This window comes from Ips typographus, linkage group LG9, assembly GCF_016097725.1.
Source record: "Ips typographus isolate SLU linkage group LG9, UJ_Ityp_2.0, whole genome shotgun sequence".
Taxonomy (NCBI): Eukaryota; Metazoa; Arthropoda; class Insecta; order Coleoptera; family Curculionidae; genus Ips; species Ips typographus.
The window spans coordinates 1,580,898-1,607,942 of NC_138430.1; the positions used below are offsets into that span (position 1 = coordinate 1,580,898).

General features: G+C 33.9%; 1 protein-coding gene across 1 annotated transcript in view; it reads right to left on the reverse strand.

Moving 5' to 3' along the window:
* LOC145733478 (uncharacterized) overlaps window positions 1-26,646 on the reverse strand; it is a 242,926-nt gene extending 216,280 nt beyond the window's left edge. The window contains exons 1-3 of the mRNA XM_081986324.1: window positions 26,442-26,646; window positions 20,876-20,987; window positions 4,519-4,568 (exon numbers count right to left, since the gene is read on the reverse strand). Coding sequence (XP_081842450.1) covers window positions 4,519-4,568; window positions 20,876-20,984 — 159 coding nt within the window. The 5' untranslated portion in view covers window positions 20,985-20,987; window positions 26,442-26,646. The remainder of the gene's footprint in view (window positions 1-4,518; window positions 4,569-20,875; window positions 20,988-26,441) is intronic.
* Window positions 26,647-27,045: the final 399 nt, after the last annotated feature.

The following is a 27,045-nucleotide window of genomic DNA, read 5'->3' on the forward strand; positions in this document are numbered from 1 at the left end:
GAACAGTCAGGGACCAAATCGCCTGTAAAACCCACTTGGAGTAAGAAAATGACTGTTTCAAGCAGATTTTTGGAATCCTTATTAAATTTCCTATCTAATGACATAAATCACACTACAAAATCAGGTAAAGTCTTGGAGAAAAGTGTTGTCAAAGTATAAACTGTCAGGAAGACGGTTTGAAAGAACAGTCAGGGACCAAATCGCCTGTAAAACCCACTTGGAGTGAGAAAATGGCTGTTTTAAGCACATTTTTGGAATCCTTATTAAATTTCCTATCTAATGACATAAATAACACTACAAAATCAGGTAAAGTCTTGGAGAAAAGTGGTGCCAAAGTATAAACTGTCAGGAAGACGGTTTGAAAGAACAGTTAGGGACCAAATCGCTCGTAAAACCCACTTGGAGTAACCGAATCATGTTTTTAAGCACATTTTTGGAATCCTCATTAAATTTCCTATCTAATGACATAAATAACACTACAAAATCAGGTAAAGTCTTGGAGAAAAGTGGTGTCAAAGTATAAACTGTCAGGAAGACGGTTTGAAAGAACAGTCAGGGACCAAATCGCCTGTAAAACCCACTTGGAGTAAGAAAATGACTGTTTCAAGCAGATTTTTGGAATCCTTATTAAATTTCCTATCTAATGACATAAATCACACTACAAAATCAGGTAAAGTCTTGGAGAAAAGTGTTGTCAAAGTATAAACTGTCAGGAAGACGGTTTGAAAGAACAGTCAGGGACCAAATCGCCTGTAAAACCCACTTGGAGTGAGAAAATGGCTGTTTTAAGCACATTTTTGGAATCCTTATTAAATTTCCTATCTAATGACATGAAAAACACTACAAAATCAGGTAAAGTCTTGGAGAAAAGTGGTGTCAAAGTATAAACTGTCAGGAAGACGGTTTGAAAGAACAGTCAGGGACCAAATCGCCTGTAAAACCCACTTGGAGTGAGAAAATGGATGTTTTAAGCACATTTTTGGAATCCTTATTAAATTTCCTATCTAATGACATAAAAAAACACTACAAAATCAGGTAAAGTCTTGGACAAAAGTGGTGTCAAAGTATAAACTGTCAGGAAGACGGTTTCAATGAACAGTAAGTGACAAAATCGCCTGTAAATCCCACTTGGAGTGAGAAAATGGATGTTTTAAGCACATTTTTGGAATCCTTATTAAATTTCCTATCTAATGACATAAAAAAACACTACAAAATCAGGTAAAGTCTTGGACAAAAGTGGTGTCAAAGTATAAACTGTCAGGAAGACGGTTTCAATGAACAGTAAGTGACAAAATCGCCTGTAAATCCCACTTGGAGTGAGAAAATGGCTGTTTTAAGCAAATTTTTGGAATCCTTATTAAATTTCCTATTTAATCACCAGAAAAAACATTACAAAATTTAGTACAGTCAGGGACAAAAGCGGTGTCAAAATTTGAACTTCCATAAACACATTATTTGTAATTTACTGGTAATTTACAGGTAAAATTTCCCTGACAAAGTAAAATATTTACTTTACTGGCAATTTACCCATCACTAGAAACTACTTAACAGAACAAACGCAGACAATAGACTATACTCACGTGACTTTGACAGATGACACTACCTGTAGAACACTTTTCTATCCCTAAAAAATACCTTGGGAAATTATGACAAAACTTCCAATCTACCAACCCATGTTGTCATATCTTTGGAAAGCCCATTTTATTGGCTATCCATTGACTTATACAAGTATATACCGTGTGGACCAATTAAGCGAATTATTTCAGATTAGTAAACTAGCGCAGGAAAATGTTGAAGAAAAAATTGAGCAACTGTGACGCTCTCTAGCGGACAAACGCTTCAGCATACCAGCCCATGTTGCCATATCTTTGGAAAGCTCATTTCATTGGCTACAAATTGACGTATAAAAGTATATACCAAGTGTCCCAAACAAGCTAGTTATTTAAGATTAAACGGAACTGTGCATAAAATGATGGAAATGCTGTAAATTGCACTAAAAATCCTGTAGCTCTTCATGGTGCTGATTTATTGGAAAATAAAGCTAAAATTGTGTTTTTTTGTCTTTGATACACGTTTTGACCAGTCATTCTCGGGGTAAATATACAAATTGCACTAAACATGAACCCTGTAACTCCTCATAGTCCTGAGATATTAAAAATCCCAGTTAACCAGACAAAAATTAGCTTTTTTCTCAGGATTAGTTCATTAAAAGTTTTGAGTGATTGTGCCATCCTCAGGGTAACAGTAATTGAAGTAAGTCAGATGAAAGAGCATGAAAAATGCTATAAGTTGCACTAAAAATGTGCTCTCCAACTCATCTTGGGGCTGAGATATGGCAAAATTTGGTTAACCAGTCAAAAACTTGTTTATTTTTTAATTGATACAGATTTAGAGAGGTTATGTTGCCTTCTGGGTATAGATCTGTCCCTAAATCGAGGGTTTAAACAGTTGGCAACCCTGTTAAAACCTTCAAAGGGTAAATACAAATTCGTGACTACTTCACGTCGCTGTAATCTGTTTGTTTTTGAATATAACACACAACTCAGTTCCGACTGTTTGTTATTCAGATCAGTTGAAAAAGTTTAGTATGGAAAATTGACTTAGACACTAAAAAGTGACTTTAAACTTATGAAAAGTGACATCAGAAGCTTAAAATTTGAATTTGAAGTTTTCGTAATTTGAAAACATGTTTCAATATTTTGATAATAGTCTTAAATACAGGATATTGGTATTGGATTCATGAAAATTTACTTGAAGACTGACTTTTCGAGTTTTTTTAGTTTCTTTCTCATTTTCTTAGAACTCTGGACTGTTTTTAGGGCTTTAAAACTGCTTTCAGCTAGGAAAATCGAGTTTCAAGACTATCTTTAGCAAGCTTTTGACATAGCAGACTTAAAAAACTATTTTTACATTTTCCATAAGCTTAAGGTTGCCATTTCAAGCTTCTAGACACATCAGTGTTAAAAATGGAGCATTCACAAAGTATTTGAGTTATCAGGCCTGAAAACCCAGTTTGTACACTGTCTATAGTCTTGAAAATGTCATTTCAAGCTTATGCAGTATTAAATTGACTTCTAAACTCATCGGTGCTAGAAATTGGATCATTTTTTAAAAACCTAGATCGTTTTTAGTGCTTTAAGGCTGTTTTTAGTCCAAAAACTCGAGTTTTAAGGCTCTTCAGGATATTCACAAAGTTCTCGAGTTATCAGGCCCGAAAACCCAGTTTGTACACTGTCCATAGTCTTGAAAATGTCATTACAAGCTTCTTCAGTATTAAATTGACTTCCCCAGTCATCTGTGCTAAAAATTGGATCACTTCTTATAAACCTAGATCGTTTTCAATGCTTTAAGACTGTTTTTAGTCTAAAAAGTCGAGTTTTAAGGCTCTTCAGGATATTCACAAAGTTCTCGAGTTATCAGGCCTGAAAGTCCAGTTTGTACACTGTCCATAGTCTTGAAAATGTAATTTCAAGCTTCTTTAGTATTAAATTGGCTTCTAAACTCATCGGTGCTAAAAATTGGATCACTTCTTATAAACCTAGATCGTTTTCAGTGCTTTAAGCCTGTTTTTAGTCTAAAAACTCGAGTTTTAAGACTCTTCAGGATATTCACAAAGTTGTTGAGTTATCAGGCCTGAAAACACAGTTTGTACACTGTCCATAGTCTTGAAAATGTCATTTCAAGCTTCTTTAGTATTAAATTGACTTCTAAACTCATCGGTGCTAAAAATTGGAGCATTTCTTATAAACCTAGATCGTTTTCAGTGCTTTAAAGCTGTTTTTAGTCTAAAAACTCGAGTTTTAAGGCTCTTCACATCTGTCAAAGTTTGCTTCTCTTGAATGTGGACTTGTAAATATCTTTTCTGATAAAGACAAAAGTCAAAATGGATTTAAAAGTTTAGTGGTGCCTATTTTGACAGTTGTGACATAACCCTAAGATGGCAAGTGTCTTAGTGTCACGTGATAACTGTCACGTACCTCATAAATGTCAAACTATGTACGCAATAGAGCTATAAAGTGGTAAGTTTAAGACTGAATTGTACTGACAAACTGAACTGACTTTACCACGAATCTTTTGACAGTTGTGACGTAGGTGTCGATATTAAATCGTCTTAGTTACACGTGACAGCTGTCATATAAACGTCAAATAACTCCAGTGAATACGTCACAACTGTCAAAGTTTGCCCATCTTGAATGTGGACCAGTAAAACACTTTCTGATAAAGACAAAGGTCAAAATGGATTTAAAAGTTTAGTGGTGTCTATTTTGACAGTTGTGACGTAACCATAAAATGAAAAAGTGTCTTAGTGTCGTCTGTAATTCCCCAGTTAGAGTGTTATAGTATATAGCAACAATTAGGGCGCTATTGCATTAGAAATCAGTATTATTTTAGTATTATTTTAGTAACTTGGTTATATTGACAGTTGTCAAATTCTACTTTTTAGCGTTGAATAGCTCTTTAAATTCCTGATTAGAGGGTTATGGTAACTAACATGTTTTTGTATCAAAGTTTACTTACCGAAATCGATATGGCATTGCCTTTGGTAGTCGACTGAGAAACAGAGACACCTAGTGTAAAAAAAACACAATTAAAAACTATATAGTAGACATATAAGTTAGATTTGGAATGGGGGATATCCAATGATTATTTTTTATTTCATTCATTACTCACTTTAAATACAAGAAAATGGTATTGAAAAAGTACATTATCCCAAAAGCCCGCCAGTATGCGCCAATCACCATACTTTTCATGCACACCCTGTATACTGGAAGCAAAAATGGTCCTGAAAACGTACAGTGCTGAGTTAAGGAGGTAATTAGGAACATTTTTGATCCCTTGCAAATTTTTTGTCACTTTCACCGTTTCTGAGCTATTTAGCATAAACCAGTTTGATGCAACAAAATCAGTTGAAATTGTGGTTTGAAATTTGAGCACTCTGTAACTCGGTTATTTTCGGGAGTTCAGGGAGGTTGAACCACTCAAATTAACCGTTTTGAGCTCCTTTTTCCAGTGGGATTGAGCAAAAAATTCTATCTAAAAAATTGTGTACAGGGTGACCAAAAACAGTCAATCACCATAATTTTTATGCACACCCTGTATAGTGCAAGCAAAAACGGTCCTGCAAACGTACAGTGCTGAGTTAAGGAGTTAATTAGGAACATTTTTGATCCCTTGCAAATTTTTCGTCACTTTCACCGTTTCTGAGTTATTTACCATAAACCGGTTTGATGCAACAAAATGAGTTGAAATTGTGGTTTGAAATTTGACCACCCTGTAACTCGGTTATTTTCGGGAGTTCAAGGAGGTTGAACCACTCAAATTAACCGTTTTGAGCTCCTTTTTCCAGGGGTATTAAGCAAAAAATTCTATCAAAAGAATTGCGTACAGGGTGACCAAAAACAGTTAATTACCATAATTTTTATACACACCCTGTATACTGGAAGCAAAAACGGTCTTGAAAACGTATAGTGCTGAGTTAAGGAGTTAATTAAGAACATTTTTGATCCCCTGCAAATTTTTCGTCACTTTCACCGTTTCTGAGTTATTTAGCATAAACCGGTTTGATGCACCAAAATCAGTTCAAATTGTGGTTTGAAATTTGGGCACCCTGTAACTCGGTTATTTTTGCGAGATCAGGGAGGTTGAACCACTCAAATTAACCGTCTTGAGCTCCTTATTCCAGTGGTGTTGAGCATAAAATTCTATCAAAAAAATTGCGTACAGGGTGACCAAAAACAGTCAATCACCATAATTTTTATGCACACCCTGTATACTGGAAGCAAAAACGGTCCTGCAAACGTACAGTGCTGAGTTAAGGAGTTAATTAGGAACATTTTTGATCGCTTGCAAATTTTTCGTCACTTTCACCGTTTCTGAGTTATTTAGCATAAACCAGTTTGATGCAACAAAATCAGTAGAAATTGTGGTTTGAAATTTGACCACCCTGTAACTCGGTTATTTTCGGGAGTTCAGAGAGGTTGAACCACTCAAATTAACCGTTTTGAGCTCCTTTTTCCAGTGGTATTGAGCAAAAAATTCTATCAAAAAAATTGCGTACAGGGTGACCAAAAACAGTTAATCACCATAATTTGTATACACACCCTGTATACTAGAAGCAAAAATGATCCTGAAAACGTGCAGTGCTGAGTTTAGGAGTTAATAAGGAACATTTTTGATTTTCTGCAAAATTTTTGTCACTTTCACCGTTTCTGAGTTATTTAGTATAAACCGGTTTGATGCAACAAAATCAGTTGAAATTGTGGTTTGAAATTTGACCACCCTGTAACTCGGTTATTTTCGGGAGTTCAGGAAGGTTGAACCACTCAAATTAACCGTTTTGAGCTCCTTTTTCCAATGGTATTGAGCAAAAAATTCTATCAAAAAAATTGCGTACAGGGTGACCAAAAACAGTCAATCATCATAATTTTTATACACACCCTGTATACTGGAAGCAAAAACGGTCCTGCAAACGTACAGTGCTGAGTTAAGGAGTTAATTAGGAACATTTTTGATCCCCTGCAAATTTTTCGTCACTTTCACCGTTTCTGAGTTATTTACCATAAACCGGGGTCGGTACAAATACCGACAAATTCGATACAAAACGTGTTTCTAAGATTTATGACGGTTATTTTGACAGTAGTCACGTGACTGTCTAGCTAAATCATCCTCCAAACATCACGTGATACATGTCACTAATGTCAAAAAAATGTCTTTTACGTCACCTGTCAAAAATGTGTGACGCGAAATTACCAATCCAAAATAGTCCTACCGCTTGGATAAATCCCACCGCACATTGTATTTAGCGTTCCATGGAGCATAGTTTGACAGTTGTGACGTTAAGTGACGTAAGAATCAAAGTCTTTCTTAACGTTTCAACTGTCAAATTTTGCTTCGTAGCAGAGTGAGTATTGACATATATGACTGCTGTCACGTGATAAGGAGAGTAACAGTTTGGTTCCTTAACTGGTAAATTTGGCTCCATCGAGCTTTGCAGCCAACTTAATTCAATATTTTTAATGATTTTGCAACATTTTTAGGCCTTTTTCAACAATTTTAGACAATCTGCAACATTTTTAGACTCTTGGCAACATTTCTAGGCCTTTGGCAACGTTTCTAAATTTTCGGCAACATTTTAAAGCATTTTCGCTCTTTGTAGTTCTTTTGTAACCTTTCTTGACTTTCGGTAAAACATTTTTATGCCTTTTGCCACATTTTTGAACTTTTTTCAACATTTATCAGGCTTTTTCTACGTTTTTAGACCATTTGGAACATTTTTTGACTTGCAGCAACATTTTTAGACAATCTGCAGCGTTTTTAGTTTTTTTTTGTAACATTTTATAATTATTTTAACGTTTTTAGGCCTCTTAGAACATTTTTTTGACATTCAGCTTCCTTTTTCAATTCGTTTTGCTCAGAAATTTTTTAAAAAATCCGTGTCTCGTCAAGAGCGGAGAAGACGCTTTCCGCATGTGTTAGGTTAGGTCTTTTTTCATTCTGGATTTCTAGAAACCCATGGAAACACTGTATTATTCGCAAACCATCATAGTAATATGCTCTTGGACTATTACAGTTCGGTTTCCCTCTGACTGACTACCATCTCCGAAACTTTTTTCATTACTTTTTCCCCCAAAACAATAAACCGGCTTAGGAAAGGTGAGAAATTAAAAGCGGTCTCCTGCTGATAGAGTAGGGATGGTTTTTTGTGGAACAATCTCTTAAGTTCTTGTAGAAAATGAACTCGGGTGGATGTGAGAAAGTTTTTTAGTATCCGAAGAAAATTACTTCCCGTTAGTTGACTTTAATAAGAAAAAAAGTGCATCAAAGAGTAGGAGACACTTCCTAGATGCCTGTAGTGATTAAATTGCAGCCTGAACCAGTAAAATACCAGTAAATTACAAATAATGTGTTTCTGGAAGTTCAAATTTTGACACCGCTTTTCTCCCTGACTGTATCAATTTTGTAATGTTTTTTCAGATGATTGGATACGAAATTTAATGAGGATTCTAAAAATGTGCTTAAAACAGTCATTTTCTCACTCTGGGGGGGTTTTACAGGCAATTTTGTCCCTGACTGTTCTTTCAAACCGTCATTCTGACAGTTTATACTTTGACACCAGTTTTCTTCAAGACTTTACCTGACTTTCTAGTGTTTTTTATGTCATTAGATAGGAAATTTAATGAGAATTCCAAAAATGTGCTTAAAACAGTCGTTTTCTCACTCTAAGTGGGTTTTACAAGCGATTTGGTTCTTAACTGTCCTTTCAAACAGTCTTTCTGACAATTTACACTTTGACACCATTTTTCTCCAAGATTTTATATGATTTTGTAGTGTTTTTTATGTCATTGGATAGAAAATTTAATAAAAATTCCAAAAATGTGCTTCAAATAGTCTTTTTCTCACTGTAAGTGGGTTTTACAGGCGATTTGGACGCTAACTGTCCTTTCAAACTGTCTTTCTGACAGTTTATACTTTGACACCACTTTTCTCCAGAACTTTACCTGATTTTGTCCAAAAATGTGTATAAAATAGTCTTTTTCTCACTCTAAGTGGGTTTTACAAGCGATTTGGTTCTTAACTGTCCTTTCAAACAGTCTTTCTGATAGTTTATACTTTGACACCACTTTTCTCCAAGACTTTACCTAATTTTGTTGTGTTTTTTATTTCATTAGATAGGAAATTTAATGAGAATTCCAAAAATGTGCTTAAAACAGTCGTTTTCTCACTCTAAGTGGATTTTACAGGCAATTTTGTCCCTGACTGTCCTTTCAAACTGTCTTTCTGCCAGTTTATACTTTGACACCACTTTTCTCCAAGACTTTACCTGATTTTGTAGTGTTTTTTATGTCATTAGATAGGAAATTTAATGAAGATTCCAAAAATGTGCTTAAAACAGTAATTTTCTCACTCTAAGTCGGTTTTACAGGCGATTTGGTTCATAAGTGTCCTTTCAAACAGTCTGACAATTTACACTTTGACACCACTTTTCTCCAAGACTTTCCCTGATTTTGTATTGTTTTTTATGTCATTAGATAGTAAATTTAATGAAGATTCCAAAAATGTGCTTAAAACAGTCATTTTCTCACTCTAAGTGGGTTTTACAGGCGATTTGGACGCTAACTGTCCTTTCAAACCGTCTTTCTGAGAGTTTATACTTTGACACCAGTTTTCTTCAAGACTTTACCTGACTTTCTAGTGTTTTTTTTTTGTTATTAGATAGTAAATTTAATGAAAATTACAAAAATGTGCTTAAAACAGTCATTTTCTCACTCTAAGTGGGTTTTACAGGCAATTTTGTCCCTGGCTGTCCTTTCAAACTGTCTTTCTGACACTTTATACTTTGACACCACATTTCTAAAAGACTTTACCTGATTTTGTAGTGTTGTTTTATGTCATTAGATAGGAAATTTAATGAGGATTCCAAAAATGTACTTAAAACAGTCATTTTCTCACTCTAAGTGGGTTTTACAGGCAATTTTGTCCCTGACTGTCCTTTCAAACTGTCTTTCTGACACTTTATACTTTGACACCACTTTTCTCCAAGATTTTACCTAATTTTTTAGCGCTTTTTATATGATTAGATAGTAAATTTGCGCAAACTTACGGAGCTGAGTTAAGGAGTTGATTAGGAACATTTTTGGTCTCCTAAAAGTTTTTCATAACTTTTTGAGCTATTTAGCAAAACCCGGTTTGATGCAGCAAAATCAGTTGAAATTGTAGTTTAAAATTTGAACACCCTGTAACTCAGTTATTTTTGGGAGTTCAGGGTGGTTCAACCACTTAAAAGAACCGTATTGAGCTTCTCTTTCCAGTGGTGTAGAGTAAAAAATTCTATCTTAAAAGTTGCCTACAGGGTGACAAAAATACGGGACTACCATCATTTTTTTGCACACCCTGTATTCTGGAAGCAAAAACGGTTCTGCAAACTGACGGTGTTGGGTTAAGAAGTTGATTAGGAACATTTTTGGTCTCGTTCAAATTTTTTGTAACTTTTACCGTTTTTGAGTTATTTAGGAAAAAGTGAAGTTAAATCAGTTGAAGTTGTGGTTTGGAAACAGTCAGGAACAAAATCGCCTCTAAAACCCACTTTAAGTGAGAAAATGACTGTTTTGAGCACATTTTTGGAATCCTCATTAAATTTCCTATCCAATAACCTGAAAAACACTTCAAAATTTGGTACAGTCAGGGAGAAAAACGGTAGAAAAGTTTGAACTGCCGGAAACACAGTATTTGTAATTTACTGCTCAAATTTTCCTAGTAAAGTAAAATAGTTAAATAAATCACATCACGAATCAATTTAAACATTAAAAGTTAAAAACACATCGGGTTTGGCACCATAATAAATTAATAGTGAACGCTTTGAATTTTTATTCGTACAATCCTGGTGCATATGGGAGTATTAATCGTTATGCCCAGATTACCTAAACCAAATGCAATTTCCTCGTTTATTTTCATCAAAAAGTCTCATTTATCATTCTTGTTTCACATTCTGATGGTGATTAATGAGATTCAGGGTGTACAACAGTCGGTACTGAGCATCAAGATAAGAAAAATATTTATACATCAAAAATGTGAAATTATCAAATTTCCCCCGAAAATATCGGTTTTAATATTTATTTTCAACCAGGTATGTAATAACGTTATTTCTTATGTGTAAACGAGGTGTAAAGATGAAAATTAGCTGCTTTTAGTTTCCACCCTGGTGTAAAAATAAAAAAATTAAATTAAAAAAGGTAAAAAAAAAGTGAACAGTAACTGTCACGAAAATGTTAAAAAAGCGCAAATAGAAAGTAAGAATTTAAAAATAAAAGTGAAAACAAAAAATTGAAAATGGTAAAACCGAGGGTAAAACTATAGTAGACGGCAATATATCGGCCGATGCACGTCATTGACGTTTAACGCGCCACGTTGCCAGATGTTTAGGTTTTTCATTAAAACACGAACTATACATAAATTATGTTATTATGTTTTTATATACTTAAACAGTAATCAACTTTGACGCCCTCTAGCGGCCAAACGGTACGACTTAGCCCTGTCCGCTCAACATCACGTGATAGCCCTATGTATTAGCTTTCTTTTGTCTTATAGTGTAATTATACAGAATGTTTCAAATAAGCGAGTTGTGAACGAATTTTTGGAAAAGTGCACAAAATTTAGACTAAAACCTGAATTATGGCAATTCTGACAGTTTTAAGGGCGTGGCACCCTTAAAAAATGACATTTTGACAAATGACCCTTCACGTCACTTTTCTACCATTAATCCAAAGCGATTTAGGTAGTGAAAGACAATTTTAAAAATTCAAAAATTTTCCAAAAATATCCATGGGGGGGGGGGTACCCCCTGTGAAAAATGTTAGAAAATCAGTTTTTTATTTTTCAAAGGAAAACGGTGCGCTGTTCGGAAAATTTTCATATCTAGCAAAAGTTGTCCCTCGTCGGGATGTATACGTAGTAAAAATTTCACATCCTAAACTCAATCCGTTTTTAGCTTTCTTTTGTCTTTAGCAAAAGTTGTCCCTCGTCGGGATGTATACGTAGTAAAAATTTCACATCCTAAACTCAATCCGTTTTCGAGATATTCATGAAAATATCAGAAAAACAGTAATTCAATTTGACGCCCTCTAGCGGCCAAACGGTACGACTTAGCCCTGTCCGCTCAACATCACGTGATAGCCCTATGTATTAGCTTTCTTTTGTCTTATGGTGTAATTATACAGAATGTTTCAAATAAGCGAGTTGTGAACGATTTTTTGGAAAAGTGCACTAAATTTTGACTAAAATTTGAATTATGGCAATTCTAACAGTTTTAAGGGCGTGGCACCCTTAAAAATGACATTTTGACAAATGACACTTCACGTCACTTTCTACCATTAATCCAAAGCGATTTAGGTAGTGAAAGACAATTTTCAAAATTCAAAAATTTTCCAAAAATATCCATGGGGTACCCCCTCTGAAAAATGTTAGAAAATCAGTTTTTTATTTTTCAAAAGCACACGGTGCGCTGTTCGGAAAAATTTCATATTTAGCAAAAGTTGTCCCTCATCGGGGTGTATACCTAGTAAAAATTTCACATCCCCAACTCAATCCGTTTTCGAGATATTCATGAAAATATCAGAAAAACAGTAATCTACTTTGGCGCCCTCTAGCGGCCAAACGGTACGACTTAGCCCTGTCCGCTCAACATCACGTGATAGCCCTATGTATTAGCTTTCTTTTGTCTTATGGTGTAATTATACAGAAAGTTTCAAATAAGCGAGTTATGAACGATTTTTTGAAAAAGTGCACTAAATTTTCACTAAAATTTGAATTATGGCAATTCTGACAGTTTTAAGGGCGTGACACCCTTAAAAAATGACATTTTGACAAATGACAGTTCACGTCACTTTTCTACCATTAATCCAAAGCGATTTAGGTAGTGAAAGACAATTTTCAAAATTCAAAAATTTCCCAAAAATATCCATGGGGAAAATGTTAGAAAATCAGCTTCTTATTTTTCAAAGGCAAACGATGCGCTGTTCGGAAAAATTTCATATTTAGCAAAAGTTGTCGCTCATCGGGGTGTATACGTAGTAAAAATTTCACACCCTAAACTCAATCTGTTTTCGAGATATTCATGAAAATATCAGAAAAACAGTAATCTACTTTGGCGCCCTCTAGCGGCCAAACGGTACGACTTAGCCCTGTCCGCTCAACATCACGTGATAGCCCTATGTATTAGCTTTCTTTTGTCTTATAGTGTAATTATACAGAATGTTTCAAATAAGCGAGTTGTGAACGAATTTTTGGAAAAGTGCACAAAATTTAGACTAAAACCTGAATTATGGCAATTCTGACAGTTTTAAGGGCGTGGCACCCTTAAAAAATGACATTTTGACAAATGACCCTTCACGTCACTTTTCTACCATTAATCCAAAGCGATTTAGGTAGTGAAAGACAATTTTAAAAATTCAAAAATTTTCCAAAAATATCCATGGGGGGGGGGGTACCCCCTGTGAAAAATGTTAGAAAATCAGTTTTTTATTTTTCAAAGGAAAACGGTGCGCTGTTCGGAAAATTTTCATATCTAGCAAAAGTTGTCCCTCGTCGGGATGTATACGTAGTAAAAATTTCACATCCTAAACTCAATCCGTTTTCGAGATATTCATGAAAATATCAGAAAAACAGTAATTCAATTTGACGCCCTCTAGCGGCCAAACGGTACGACTTAGCCCTGTCCGCTCAACATCACGTGAGAGCCCCATGTATTAGCTTTCTTTTGTCTTATGGTGTAATTATACAGAATGTTTCAAATAAGCGAGTTATAAACGATTTTTTGGAAAAGTGCACTAAATTTTGACTAAAATTTGAATTATGACAATTCTGACAGTTTTAAGGGCGTGGCACCCTTAAAAAATTACATTTTGACAAATGACACTTTACGTCACTTTTCTATCATTAATCCAAAGCGATTTAGGTAGTGAAAGACAATTTTCAAAATTCAAAAATTTTCCAAAAGTATCCATGGGGGGGTACCCCCTTTGAAAAATGTTAGAAAATCAGTTTTTTATTTTTCAAAGGTAAACGGTGCGCTGTTCGGAAAAATTTCATATTTAGCAAAAGTTGTCCCTCATCGGGGTGTATACGTAGTAAAAATTTTACATCCCAAACTCAATCCGTTTTCGAGATATTCATGAAAATATCAGAAAAACAGGTTTACAATAATAGTAGGCCCAAACCGTAACAATATTTTCAATCGATTAATTTAACTTTGAAATTTTACTTGCATCCTAAAGCGGAGATAAACTGTGTGAAATGCAATCCAATTTCCCAGTTATGCAATAAATTATTGCGGGAATAAAATTTATTGCATGAAAATGCACATGCAGCTTTATAATTACGATTAGGGTTTAATTTGCCAGTATATGCTAGATTTTACGTTTTTCTCGTATTAGTTATAATCAGAGCTGTCGATCGTTGGATTACTAGGAAAACAATAATTATTGGTAATTGATGTTACAGATTTTTCAGTGGATGAACTATTTTAAAGTTATCCAAGTGCTTTCAGAGTAACTAAAATACTTTCTGAGTAATTCAACTACTTTGTTTTAACGGAATACGGTTTATTTGTGTTCTAATTAGGAAATTTACCGGTAAACTAAAATTGAAAAAGTAAAAAAGTAAAGTAAAATTAAAAAATTTGGAAAAGGAAAATTTTCCAATTTTACCAGTAATTTCCAATTTGACAACTAAACTTAGGGGTCTAAATGAAATTTTCCTGTCATGGCTGCCACTAATTTCATTTACGTCATTTTCGGTCAATATAATGTCAAAATATGATTACAGTACCAAATGAGTAACAATTTTATAACTTTTTATGAAAAAGTATCCTTTTTTAAAAAAAAATGTAATTTTCAGCTTTTTGTCACTTTTCTTTATTATATACTTCTTACGTTTAAATTATGACAAATAATATGTTTTTGAGACGAGAAAAATGACGCAAATATGAAGATATTATTATTTAAAAACAACTTGTAATTAATCAATAATTTATTGACAGTAATTATTAAAATAACTGTCGTATATCTCAGAAAAACATCTTTTGGTTTCTAAAACTGATGTATTACCGCAAATCCTAGTCAAATTTAGACAGTTATTACATTAGTGGCAGATATCACGCGATTTTTGGAGAATAATTTAGCTGTACCGTCACGTGACTACTGTCATAATTCTCAGAAATAAGAAAACTTTTCTGAACAACGATTTTTGCAACTTTTGAGCACAGTTTGACAGTGTTGCTTGTTAAACCCGCTTGAAGTGAGGAAATTACAGTTTTAAGTACATTTTTGGTATTTTTATTAAATTTACTCTATCTAATGACTTAAAAAACACTACTAAATTTAGTATAGTCACGGAGAAAAGCGGTGTCAAAGTTTAAACTGACAGAAACACAGTTTGAAAGGACAGTAAAGGGCAAAATTGCTAATAAAACCCACTTGGAGCCAAAAATTGACTGTTTTAAGCACATTTTTAGAATCCTCATTAAATTTGCTATCCAACAACCTCAAAAACACTACAAAATTTGGTATAGTCAGGGAGAAAAGCGGTGTCAAAGTTTAAACTGACAGAAACACAGTTTGAAAGGACAGTAAAGGGCAAAATTTGCTAATAAAACCCACTTGGAGCGAGAAATTGATTGTTTTAAGCACATTTTTAGAATCCTCATTAAATTTGCTATCCAACAACCTGAAAAACACTGCAAAATTTGGTATAGTCAGGGAGAAAAGCGGTGTCAAACTTTAAACTGACAGAAACACAGTTTGAAGGGACAGTAAAGGACAAAATTGCTGGTAAAACCCACTTGGAGCGAGAAATTGTTTGTTTTAAGCACATTTTTAGAATCCTCATTAAATTTACTATCCAACAACCTGAAAAACACTGCAAAATTTGGTATAGTCAGGGAGAAAAGCGGTGTCAAACTTTAAACTGACAGAAACACAGTTTGAAGGGACAGTAAAGGACAAAATTGCTGGTAAAACCCACTTGGAGCGAGAAATTGTTTGTTTTAAGCACATTTTTAGAATCCTCATTAAATTTACTATCCAACAACCTGAAAAACACTACAAAATTTGGTATAGTCAGGGAGAAAAGCGGTGTCAAACTTTAAACTGACAGAAAAACAGTTTGAAAGGACGGTAAAGGACAAAATTGCTAATAAAATCCACTTAGAGCGAGAAATTGATTATTATAAGCACATTTTTAGAATCCTCATTAAATTTGCTATCCAACAACCTGAAAAACACTGCAAAATTTGGTATAGTCAGGGAGAAAAGCGGTGTCAAACTTTAAACTGACAGAAACACAGTTTGAAGGGACAGTAAAGGACAAAATTGCTGGTAAAACCCACTTGGAGCGAGAAATTGTTTGTTTTAAGCACATTTTTAGAATCCTCATTAAATTTACTATCCAACAACCTGAAAAACACTACAAAATTTGGTATAGTCAGGGAGAAAAGCGGTGTCAAACTTTAAACTGACAGAAAAACAGTTTGAAAGGACGGTAAAGGACAAAATTGCTAATAAAATCCACTTAGAGCGAGAAATTGATTATTATAAGCACATTTTTAGAATCCTCATTAAATTTGCTATCCAACAACCTGAAAAACACTACAAAATTTGGTATAGTCAGGGAGAAAAGCGGTGTCAAACTTTAAACTGACAGAAACACAGTTTGAAGGGACAGTAAAGGACAAAATTGCTAATAAAATCCACTTGGAGCGAGAAATTGACTATTTTCAGCACATTTTTAGAATCTTCATTAAATTTCCTATCCGATAGCATAAAAAAACACTACTAAATTTGGTACAATAAGGGAGAAAAGCGGTGTCAAAGTCTGAACTTACAGAAACACAGTTTGAAAGGACAGTAAAGGACAAAATTGCTAATAAAACCCACTTGGAGCGAGAAATTGATTGTTTTAAGCACATTTTTGGAATTCTCATTAAATTTCCTATCCAACAAAATGAAAAAACACTACAAAATTTGGTACAGTCAGGGAGAAAAGCGGTGTCAAAGTCTGAACTGACAGAAACACAGTTTGAAAGGACAGTAAAGGACAAAATTGCTGGTAAAACCCACTTGGAGAGAGAAATTGACGGTTTTAACACATTTTTAGAATCCCTATTAAATTTGCTATCCAACAACCTGAAAAACACTACAAAATTTGGTATAGTCAGGGAGAAAAGCGGTGTCAAAATTTAAACTGACAGAAACACAGTTTGAAAGTACAATAAAGGTCAAAATTGCTAATAAAACCCACTTGGAGCGAGAAATTGATTGTTTTAAGCACATTTTTGGAATTCTCATTAAATTTCCTATCCAACAAAATGAAAAAAACACTACAAAATTTGGTACAGTCAGGGAAAAAAGCGGTGTCAAAGTTTGAACTGTCAGAAACACAGTTTGAAAGTACAGTAAAGGACAAAATTGCTAATAAAACCCACTTAGAGCGAGAAATTGATTGTTTTAAGCACATTTTTAGAATCCTCATTAAATTTACTATCCAACAGCCTGAAAAGCACTACAAAATTTGGTATAGTCAGGGAGAAAAGCGGTGTCAAACTTTAAACTGACAGAAACACAGTTGAAAAGGACAATAAAAGACAAAATTACTGGTAAATCCCACTTGAAGTGAGAAAATGACTGTTTTAAGCACATTTATGGAATTCTCATTAAATTTCCTATCCAATAACCTGAAAAAAACACTACAAAATTTGATATAGTCAGGGAGAAAAGCGGTGTCAAAGTTTAAACTGACAGAAACACAGTTTGAAAGGACAGTAAAGAACAAAATCACCTGTAAAAGCCACTTGGAGTAAGAAAATGACTATTTTAAGCACGTTTTTGAAATCCTCATTAAATTTACTATCCAACAACCTAAAAAACACTACAAAATTTGGTACAGTCAGGGAAAAAATCATTGTCCAAATTTGAACTGCTAGAAACACAGTTTGAATGAGTTTCGACAGTTGTCAGGTGACATAAGAAACATACAGTGCGTTTTTTTTAACGCGCAACATAGGATTTCACGTGTTAAATTTTTAAGCCCATGTTAGACCATGTTATTTTGGAACTACAAGTATAAAACTTGACGGGTGGCTATTTCGTACCCTGAAGCTTAAGTAATTTTACCAATTCGGCCTAAAAAGTGTTAAAAAGCTTGCAAAAAATTATATTTTTTCGAATAGGTTTTATCGTTTCATACTCCCTGTATGCATTGTTGTTCTTTATTGTTTTTGATACTGGCACGGCAGGTAGCAGGTAAAATTTGGCGTAGAAAGTAAAACAGGGTGATCATTAACTTTATATCAAGAAAGCTAAGAACAAAAGAAGTATTTTTATAAGTGAATTGTTCAAAGTGACCTCCGTTTGAAGCCAAACAGTATTCCAAACAATCATAAAATGCCCTTTTGACGTTCAAAAGATGTCGGATCGTGATGCAGTCAAAATATGTCACTTTACCTGCTACCTGCCCTGCCAGTATCGAAAACAACAAGGAACAACAATGCATACAGGGAGTATGAAACGATAAAATCTTTTCGAAAAAAGTGATTTTTTTCCTGTTTTTAATCACTTTTTAGACCAAATTGGTAGACTTACTTAAGCTTCAGGGTACTAAAGACACACCCGTCAAGTTATAGACTTGCAGTTCCAAAATAAAATGGTCTAACATGGGCTTAAAAATTTAACACGTAAAATCCTATGTTGCGCGTTAAAAAAAACGCACTGTATAAAAGTGTCATTTAGCCTCACAAATGTTGAATTTGGTGCTCTATTCGGCTGTTAACACACTTGATAGTTTCATCTCACTACTAATAAGAAGAATAAGTGTCATCTTACTATAAGCCACGCTGTGTAGTGTCATAACTACAAATTTAACTTCACAGAGTTAGGAATAACAATTTAACGAAGAATTCAAAATTCTGAGAATTGTTATAGATTCTCGATAATTTTTCTTTTGTGAAGAAAATTTCCTCAGTCATTGCGAAGATCAGACACTTTTCAAAACTGATCAACTGAAATTCTGAACTCTGTTGTATTTGGTAGTTTTCACTGTTTGCTGGTACAAACTATGCCTTTTGTGTATAAAACTTCTTTATAGAAACGAATTTAAGACAACAATTTCGAGTAGTTTTATATTTTTATCAGGAAAAAGTATCGGAATAATAATCGTCAATTTAATATCAAATTCATCTATTCCAATTTTGATTTCACCGGACAATATTTGGAATGACAATGCTTTGTGAAATCATTTTCTCGTTAATACCCAAACTAACAGTATATACAAAGAAATCTATTTATAAAGAACAAAATCAAAACCTTCCTATTATTGTACTTGCGTCAATATTTAAATTGAACGTTTGCATGTTGTTATAACATACATTTTATCAATAGTTATCATTATGTTCTTCTGGATTATTTGTCTAACCAGACAAAAAACCAGTTAATTCTAAAACTATTCTGGGCATAGTTTTTGGCCAAAATTAAAGTTAATTCCATCGGAAATTCTAATTAAAACTCAGTGGGTATCAAAAGTTTTCCGAGTTTTCTTCTGTTAATCCGATAGGAATATTGGTGATAGTTTAGAGAAGGACAAAAATGATGGGATAGAAAAGGAGATGAAATTACAATAGACCAATCACAGCTGATTTGTGTGCCAAAATAGACCAAATTTTTCTCACAAGACGTTTGACACAAAACTAGGAATTACTTAGGAGTTTTTGAGATATTGAGAGCGTCACGTCTTTTTGTTACACACTATGTAAGGAAACTTATGCAACACCCTGTACTCAAATTGTTATTAATAGTCACATTGGCTCAAGAGAATTTCAATGGCAATAAAATTTGGTATATTGAACCACTCTGTAACTGTCAAAATAACGGAGTTATGGGCTGTCAAAGTGAAAACTGTCAAATTCAAACTTTACAGCAAACCAGTCAGTTTTAACAGTAAATAACTCAGTTATACGACATTTTAGGAAAAAACACTATACAGGGTGGTCAAAAGAGAATTTCAAGAGCTACAAATTGGTATATTGAACCACCCTGTAATTGTCAAAATAAGCGAGTTTTTGACAATACAATGGAGTAGTTTACAGGGTGATTAATTGAATTTTTAACATCCTCGTAACTTGTTTAATTTTCTTTTTATCAAAAAATTACCAAACATGAATCTTGTAGATATTTGCGTCTACTTTATTCGTAGATAATCCATCAGTATACAGGGTGTCCCAAATAAGAGCAACAAACCAAACTTATAATTTTTATATTTTATCATTTTTTAAAAAAAAAATGTTTGTATCGATATTCAATTGTTTTTGCTCTAGCAGCCTCACTTTGACCACCCCCCTCGAAAGCAGAAAATCCCAATTTGAGCGAAATTTTGGTGCACTTTTCCAGAAAATCGTCCATAACTCGCTTATTTGAAACACCTTGTATAAAATTACCGTATAACAAAAGAAAGCTAACAAATGGGGCTATCACGTGACGTTAAGTGGGCAAGGCTAAGTTGTCCCCTTTAGCCGCTAGAGGGCGTCAATTTTGACATAAAAAAAAACAGTTTAGAGAAAAAAAATTTGCTTAATTAAGTTTAGAGAGTTAATAAAGCTAAAATTGTAAAATACTCGTCACGTGACGTTGATAATGCAACTTTGAGCTTGCAACACTGTAAAGGCCAGTCGACACCTGTCAAAAACAGTCACGTGACCATAAAAAACCAGTTTGAAATAAGAAAAATTGCTCAATCAAATTTAGACAGTTGATAAAGCTAAAATTGTAAAATACTCGTCACATGACGTTGATAATGCAATTTTGAGCTTGCAACACTGTAAAGGCCAATTGACACCTGTCAAAAACAGTCACGTGACCATAAAAAACCAGTTTGAAATAAGAAAATTTGCTTAATTAAGTTTAGAGAGTTAATAAAGCTAAAATTGTAAAATACTCGTCACGTGACGTTGATAATACAATTATGAGCTTGCAACAGTGTAGAAGCCAGTTGAGACCTGTCAAAATTAATCACGTGACTTGTAAAATGTAGTTTAAAAGTTGAAAATTTCCTAACCTAATTTTTTAATTAAAACAGTTAAAAAAATCGAAAATCTATGCAAATTCCCCAATTTTAATACTCACGTTAGTAAAAAATTAAAGAAAAAGTCATAAAATTGTCTAAGTAATTATTTTAATATAATTTTAAATTTTATTTACTGCAATCATCTAAACAGCAGGTTCTGTTAATAAATCATATAATCCTTATGTATAGTAACTATTTAGTGTGTTAATATTTGTATTTTATATAAATAATATTTATTATTGCTACATACCTTAAGCTTTAATTTAATTACCTGTTTCTACTGCATTAGGGAAGATTTCCTCCACCAAACCGTCTGAGAAGGTTCTAATTGAGAACCTTCCAGGTTCTAAGGAACCTCCGCATTCCTCGTAGCCTCTCATGTTCTGAAATTAAGCAAAATACCTTAGAACCTGCTTTTTTCAACTTATTATGATTGTTTAATTGTAATTTTAACTATTTTCTACTAAATAAATGTTAATATTATATTACCAGACAGAATCTCATTATATTCGTGTATAACTAGTAAAATTTCAAAAATCAAAAGTGTAGGGAAAGTTGCAAAACTAATTTTCAAAATTATCTCGAAAAAGTGTAGGAGAATTGAAAATAGTCAGAAATTTTTTTTTTTTTTTAATTGCTTGCTAATCTAAACTCAATTAATAAAAAAATATAAAAAACTAAAAAAAAAAATTAAAATATTACTAATTTTTAGACACCCGCTGCTTTCACCCCAATTTACTCCCTTACTTGACAAATTACGTCAAAATGTCATAGAAAAGAAAAGATAGTGCAGATTACAAGCTTTCCAAAAATATCCCAACATGAGTTGATTGGTCATACGGTTTAGCCGCTAGAGGGCGTCAAAGTTGCTTCACCATAAAATCAAAAAAACTCATTTTTAGATTTAAACGCAATTTTTCAATGACATTTTTGTCCATAAATATCTCAAAAACTGTAAAAACTTTGGCTTACAGTGTTGATTAATATTTTGTATGGAAATACTTAGGCCACTGTGTAGTTCTCGACAAGCAGCAAAGGAAAGTCACTTTTTTGCTCTCGAATGATGAAACTACGTTCTCAGAGCAAGTTTAACTTTGACGCCCCCTAGCGGCCTAACGGTACAACTTAGTGTGGTCCGATCAACGTCACGTGATAGCTCTGTTCAATGGCTGTCAAAGCTTACCTAATATGTGTGTACCGAATGTTTCAAATAAGCGAGTTATGGAGGATTTTTTGGAAGAGTGTACACTAAAATTTATCCCAAATTAGGGATTTTTAAGCCTACTGTATACTAACCGGCGCCATGTTGGATTTTGCCCAATCAAAGTGACTTTTTTAACTAATTTTAACCTGAGGAACACAAATTTGCTGTCCATTTTGCTCTTACTGGCACAGTTTGGACAGTGGCCTTGAAATTATGTCAGTTTTGACAGTTATCAGGTCGTGGCACCCTTAAAAAATGACATTTTGCCAAATGACACTTTGGGTCATATTTGTAACTTTACTGGAAAGGTATTTGGGTTGGCACAGATAATTATAAAAATTCAAAAATTTTCAGAAAAACTTGAAGCCTTAAAAACTTTTAAAAAATCTAGTTTATTATTTTTTAAGGTCGTACGGTGCATGGTACAGAAAAAGTGTCAAGAAGATAAAAGTGGCACTCCATCAAGGTGCGTTTGTGGTAAAAATTTCAAACCTCTAACTTGAATCGTTCCTGAGATATTCAACAAAAACTACAAAAAACAAGAGCCAACGTTGATGCCCTCTAGCGGCCAAACGGTACAACTTAGCGTCATCCGCTCAACGTCACGTGATAGCCCCATTCATTGGCTATCAACGCTCACCTAATATATTTGTACCGAATGTTTCAAATAAGCGAGTTATGGAAGATTTTTTGAAAAATTGCGCGAAAATTACTTTAAAATGAGCTTTTCTGAGACTATGGATGGATTACTATAACCGGCGCCATTTTGTCATTATTCAAACGAAATTTTTTTTGGGCACTACCCAACCTTACAAATTTAGGGTGATTTTTACAAAAAAACAACTTTTTTTAAAACCTTAAAATTTGTAAATTTTTTTAGGACATTTTTAAGCATTTTTTGATTTGTGGTTTTTGGACAATTTTTTGTTTTGGATTGTTTTGTCGAAAATTATTCACACCCCTCCCTAACCTTCTTTCAGAAGGGGGAAAAATGTTCTAGAAATCCACTTTTTTGAACACCAACCCATCTTATAATTTTTGAACACTCTGACTGTGCATTTCCGTATAAAATACATTTTTAAATGTTTTTTTGTTCAAATATTTGTGGACACTTGTCAAGATAATTTTGTTTTTTGGACACTGACCTCAAGTTTTTGAACAATTTTTTTTACTTTTCTGTTTATTTTGCCAGAAAGTCAATTTTCAAAAATTTTGTCCAAATTTTTTTTTTTTTGAACGCTGAATTGTGAAACTTTAGAAAAAAAAAATATTTTTTATTGTTTTTCTTGCCACCAACCTAACCTAATAATTTTTGAACACTGATTAAAAATTATTTTTTTTTAGAACACTGACGGTAATTCTATAATTAAACAGAAAATTCAAAAAAATTTCCATTTTCAGTTTGAAACCTGAATTTTCTCAGGGAGTTTGAAGGGGGGACAAAATGGCGTCGTTATAAGCCACTAAAATAGGCGAAAATAGCTCGTTACCAATTACCATCCATACGAGATTTGCCATTCTAACGAACATTAACGTTAAGCCAAATTGACCTTTCATACATTTCAACGTCTTAAATGGTAAATATCTAGAAAACGACAATATTTACAAGAGAAACTTATCAGAACGTATTAAGTAACAGAATCGAAAAATATGTAGATGTGGCAACGCTGCAATTAGAAAAACACATTTCAGTTATGTGTTTCTCTTGGCTTTCTATTGAATAGTGACAAAATGGCGGCGGCTATAGTAATCCACACAGGCAGGTCAGTAAAGCTCATTTTCAAGTAATTTTCGTGCACTTCTCCAAAAAATCCTTCATAACTCGCTTATTTGAAACACTCGGTAAAAACATATTATAAAATCGTTGATAGCCAATGAATGAGGCTATAACGTGACGTTGAGCGGATGACGCTAAGTGGTACCGTTTGGTTGCTAGAGGGCGTCAAAGTTGATTAAACATTTTTCAAACATTTTTGCAAATATCTCGGAAACTACTAAAGTTAGAGGTTTGAAATTTTTCCTATGGATATACAACGGTGAAACGACAACTTTTCCTTTTTATACAGTTTTTTTGAGAATCGTACCGTTTGTCCGAGAAAAATAAAAAACTGTTTTCTTGACAATTTTCAAAGGGGTCCCCCCACCAAGTTTTAAGGAAAGATTTTTAATTTTTAAATTTTATTTTGATTGGCCGAATATTTTTAAATTAACAGTACAAACGTGACGTCAAGTGTCACTTGTCAAAAATGTCATTTTTTATTGGGCCACGCCCTGAAAGCTGTCAAAAATACAAAAAACACTATTTTTTCGGTTAGGTCCGAAACGGTGCCAATTTTGGCAAAGCGGACTCAAAATTCGCGTTTTTCAGACCGAAATTAGTTTAAAATGACATCTTTGACAATTGAAATCCAATATGGCGGCTAGAGGGCGACAAATCTGACTTTTGTTTTGCGCAGTTTTTGTTGAATATCTCAGGAACGCTTCAAGTTAGAGGTTTGAAATTTTTACCACAAACGCACCTTGATGAGATGCCACTTTTATCTTTTTGACACTTTTTCTGTACGATGCACCGTGCGACCTTAAAAAATAAAAAACTAGATTTTTTAAAAGATTTTAAGGGTGAGGGGCTTCAAGTTTTTCCGAAAATTTTTTTTAATTTTTTAAATTAACTGTGCCCACCCTAATACCTTTCAAGTAAAGTTGCAAATATGACCCGAAGTGTCATTTGTCAAAATGTCATTTTTTAAGGGTGCCACGACCTAAAAACTGTCAAAACTGACATAATTTCAAGGACACTGTCCAAACTGTGCCAGTTAGAGCAAAATGGACAGAAAATTCGTGTTCTTCAGGTTAAAATTCGTTAAAAAAGTCACTTTGATTGGGCAAAAACCAATATGGCGGCGGTTAGTTTAGTACCCCAAGAAACCCTAATTTGGGATAAATTTTAGGTCATTTTTCCAAAAATCCTCCATAACTCGCTTATTTGAAACACTCGGTAAAAACTTATTATGGAATCGTTGATAGCCAATGAATGGGGCTATCACGTGACGTTGAGCGGGTGACGCTAAGTTGTACCGTTCGACCGCTAGAGGGCGACAAATCTGACTTTTGTTTTGCGCAGTTTTTGTTGAATATCTCAGGAACGCTTCAAGTTAGAAACGCACTCACACAAACGCACCTCGATGGGCTGTAACTTTTCTTTACACTTTTTTGGTACCATATACCCTGTGACCTAGAAATATTAAAAACTAGAAATTTAAAAATTCCCAATGGAAAACACCCTAAACTACTAAACGTAAAAACACTATTTTTTAGGTTAGGTCCGAAACGGTGCCAATTTTGGCAAAGCGGACTCAAAATTCGCGTTTTTCAGACCGAAATTAGTTTAAAATGACATCTTTGACAGTTGAAATCCAATATGGCGGCTGTCCGTATAGTAGGCCAGGATAATCAGACATTTTAAGCACAACTTCGGTGCACTTTAGCAAAAAATCGCTCATAACTCGCTTATTTGAAACATTCTGTATCTAGACACTAAATAACAAAAGAAAGCTAATGAACGGGGCTATCACGTGACGCTGAGCGGGCTACGCTAAGTTGCACCGTTTGGTCGCTAGAGGGCGTCAAAGTTGATTAAAAATTTTCAAACATTTTTGCAAATATCTCAGAAACTACTAAAGTTAGAGGTTTGAAATTTTTTCTATTGATATACAACGGTGAAACCTAACTTTTCCTTTTTATACAGTTTTTTCGAGAAACGTACCGTTTGTCCGATAAAAATCAAAAACTGTTTTCTTGACAATTTTCAAAGGGGTCCCCCCACCAAATTTTAGGAAAAAGTTTTAATTTTTAAGTTTTTTTTTGATTGGTCGAATATTTTTAAATTAACGGTACAAACGTGACGTCAAGTGTCACTTGTCAAAAATGTCATTTTTTAAGGGTGCCACGCCCTGAAAGCTGTCAAAAATTACAAAAAACACTATTTTTTAGGTTAGGTCCGAAACGGTGACAATTTTGGCAAAGCGGACTCAAAATTCGTGTTTTTCAGACCGAAATTAGTTTAAAATGACAACTTTGACAGTTGAAATCCAATATTGCGGCTGTCCGTATAGTAGGCCAGGAAAATCAGGCATTTTAAGCACAACTTCGGTGCACTTTAGCAAAAAATAACTCGCTTATTTGAAATATTTTGTATATAGACATTAAATAACAAAAGAAAGGTAATGAATGGGGATACCACGTGACGTTGAGCGGGCTACGCTAAGTTGCACCGTTTGGCCGCTAGAGGGCGTCAAAGTTGACTCACGTTTTTCGTATTTTTTGTTGAATATCTCAGGAACGCTTCAAGTTTTAATTACTTCAGTATTTAATTTTTTAAATATGACGCAAAAACCGTTAAGTATGATAGGAATATGCAAACCTTTTACTAACATCAATCGTTTGCCTGCTACAGCCTTACAAATGTCGAAAATTTCAATGTTTTAAATGGTAAAAATATCTCAGAAACGACCAAATTTAGAGAGAAATTTTTCACACCAAAAATTGTTTTTTGTAAGTTTCTGTTGGATAATTTCTAAAATACAGTACCTCACATTCTTAGGTACATATTAGGTCATATAAAAGGTTTACTCACTGATAATCACTTGACACCCAAAACTGTATAAGAAAACACTTAATCAACACAGTTTTTCCCCGGATTTTTTAAAAAAATACAAAATCCGTATAATAAAATTACGTAAACGATTTGGACAACAATATGGTACCGGTACCATAGTTATTACATTTTGAAGCCGTGCATGTCCGAATCTGAAATATCGGTCATAATGCCGGCAGAGAAAGCACCTTGACCTACCGATGGCAAACCTACTGATAAAGGAAGAAATACTTCTTCGAAGAAGAGAGGACCATCAAGCAATACGAGGCCAATTTGAGAAAACAAGTTTGTTTGATGAACTTTTCTCCGATATTAAATACGTTTACGTTTTCAGTACAGGTTTTTATTAAAATATTATTCTATGCTATAGACGATATGTCATTTTATAGAGGACACTCTCGGCTACAAATTAGGTTAAATGACTTTTTGACGTATCTGTCAAAATAACCGAGATACGGGCTGTCAAAGTAACAGCAATGCTTGTTTGACTCAATCTAGTGCATTGAAAGCTTCCACTTGCAATAACTCACTTGTTTGATACTTTTACTCTTGACGTGTTATTTGACAGTTTATAGAAGACACT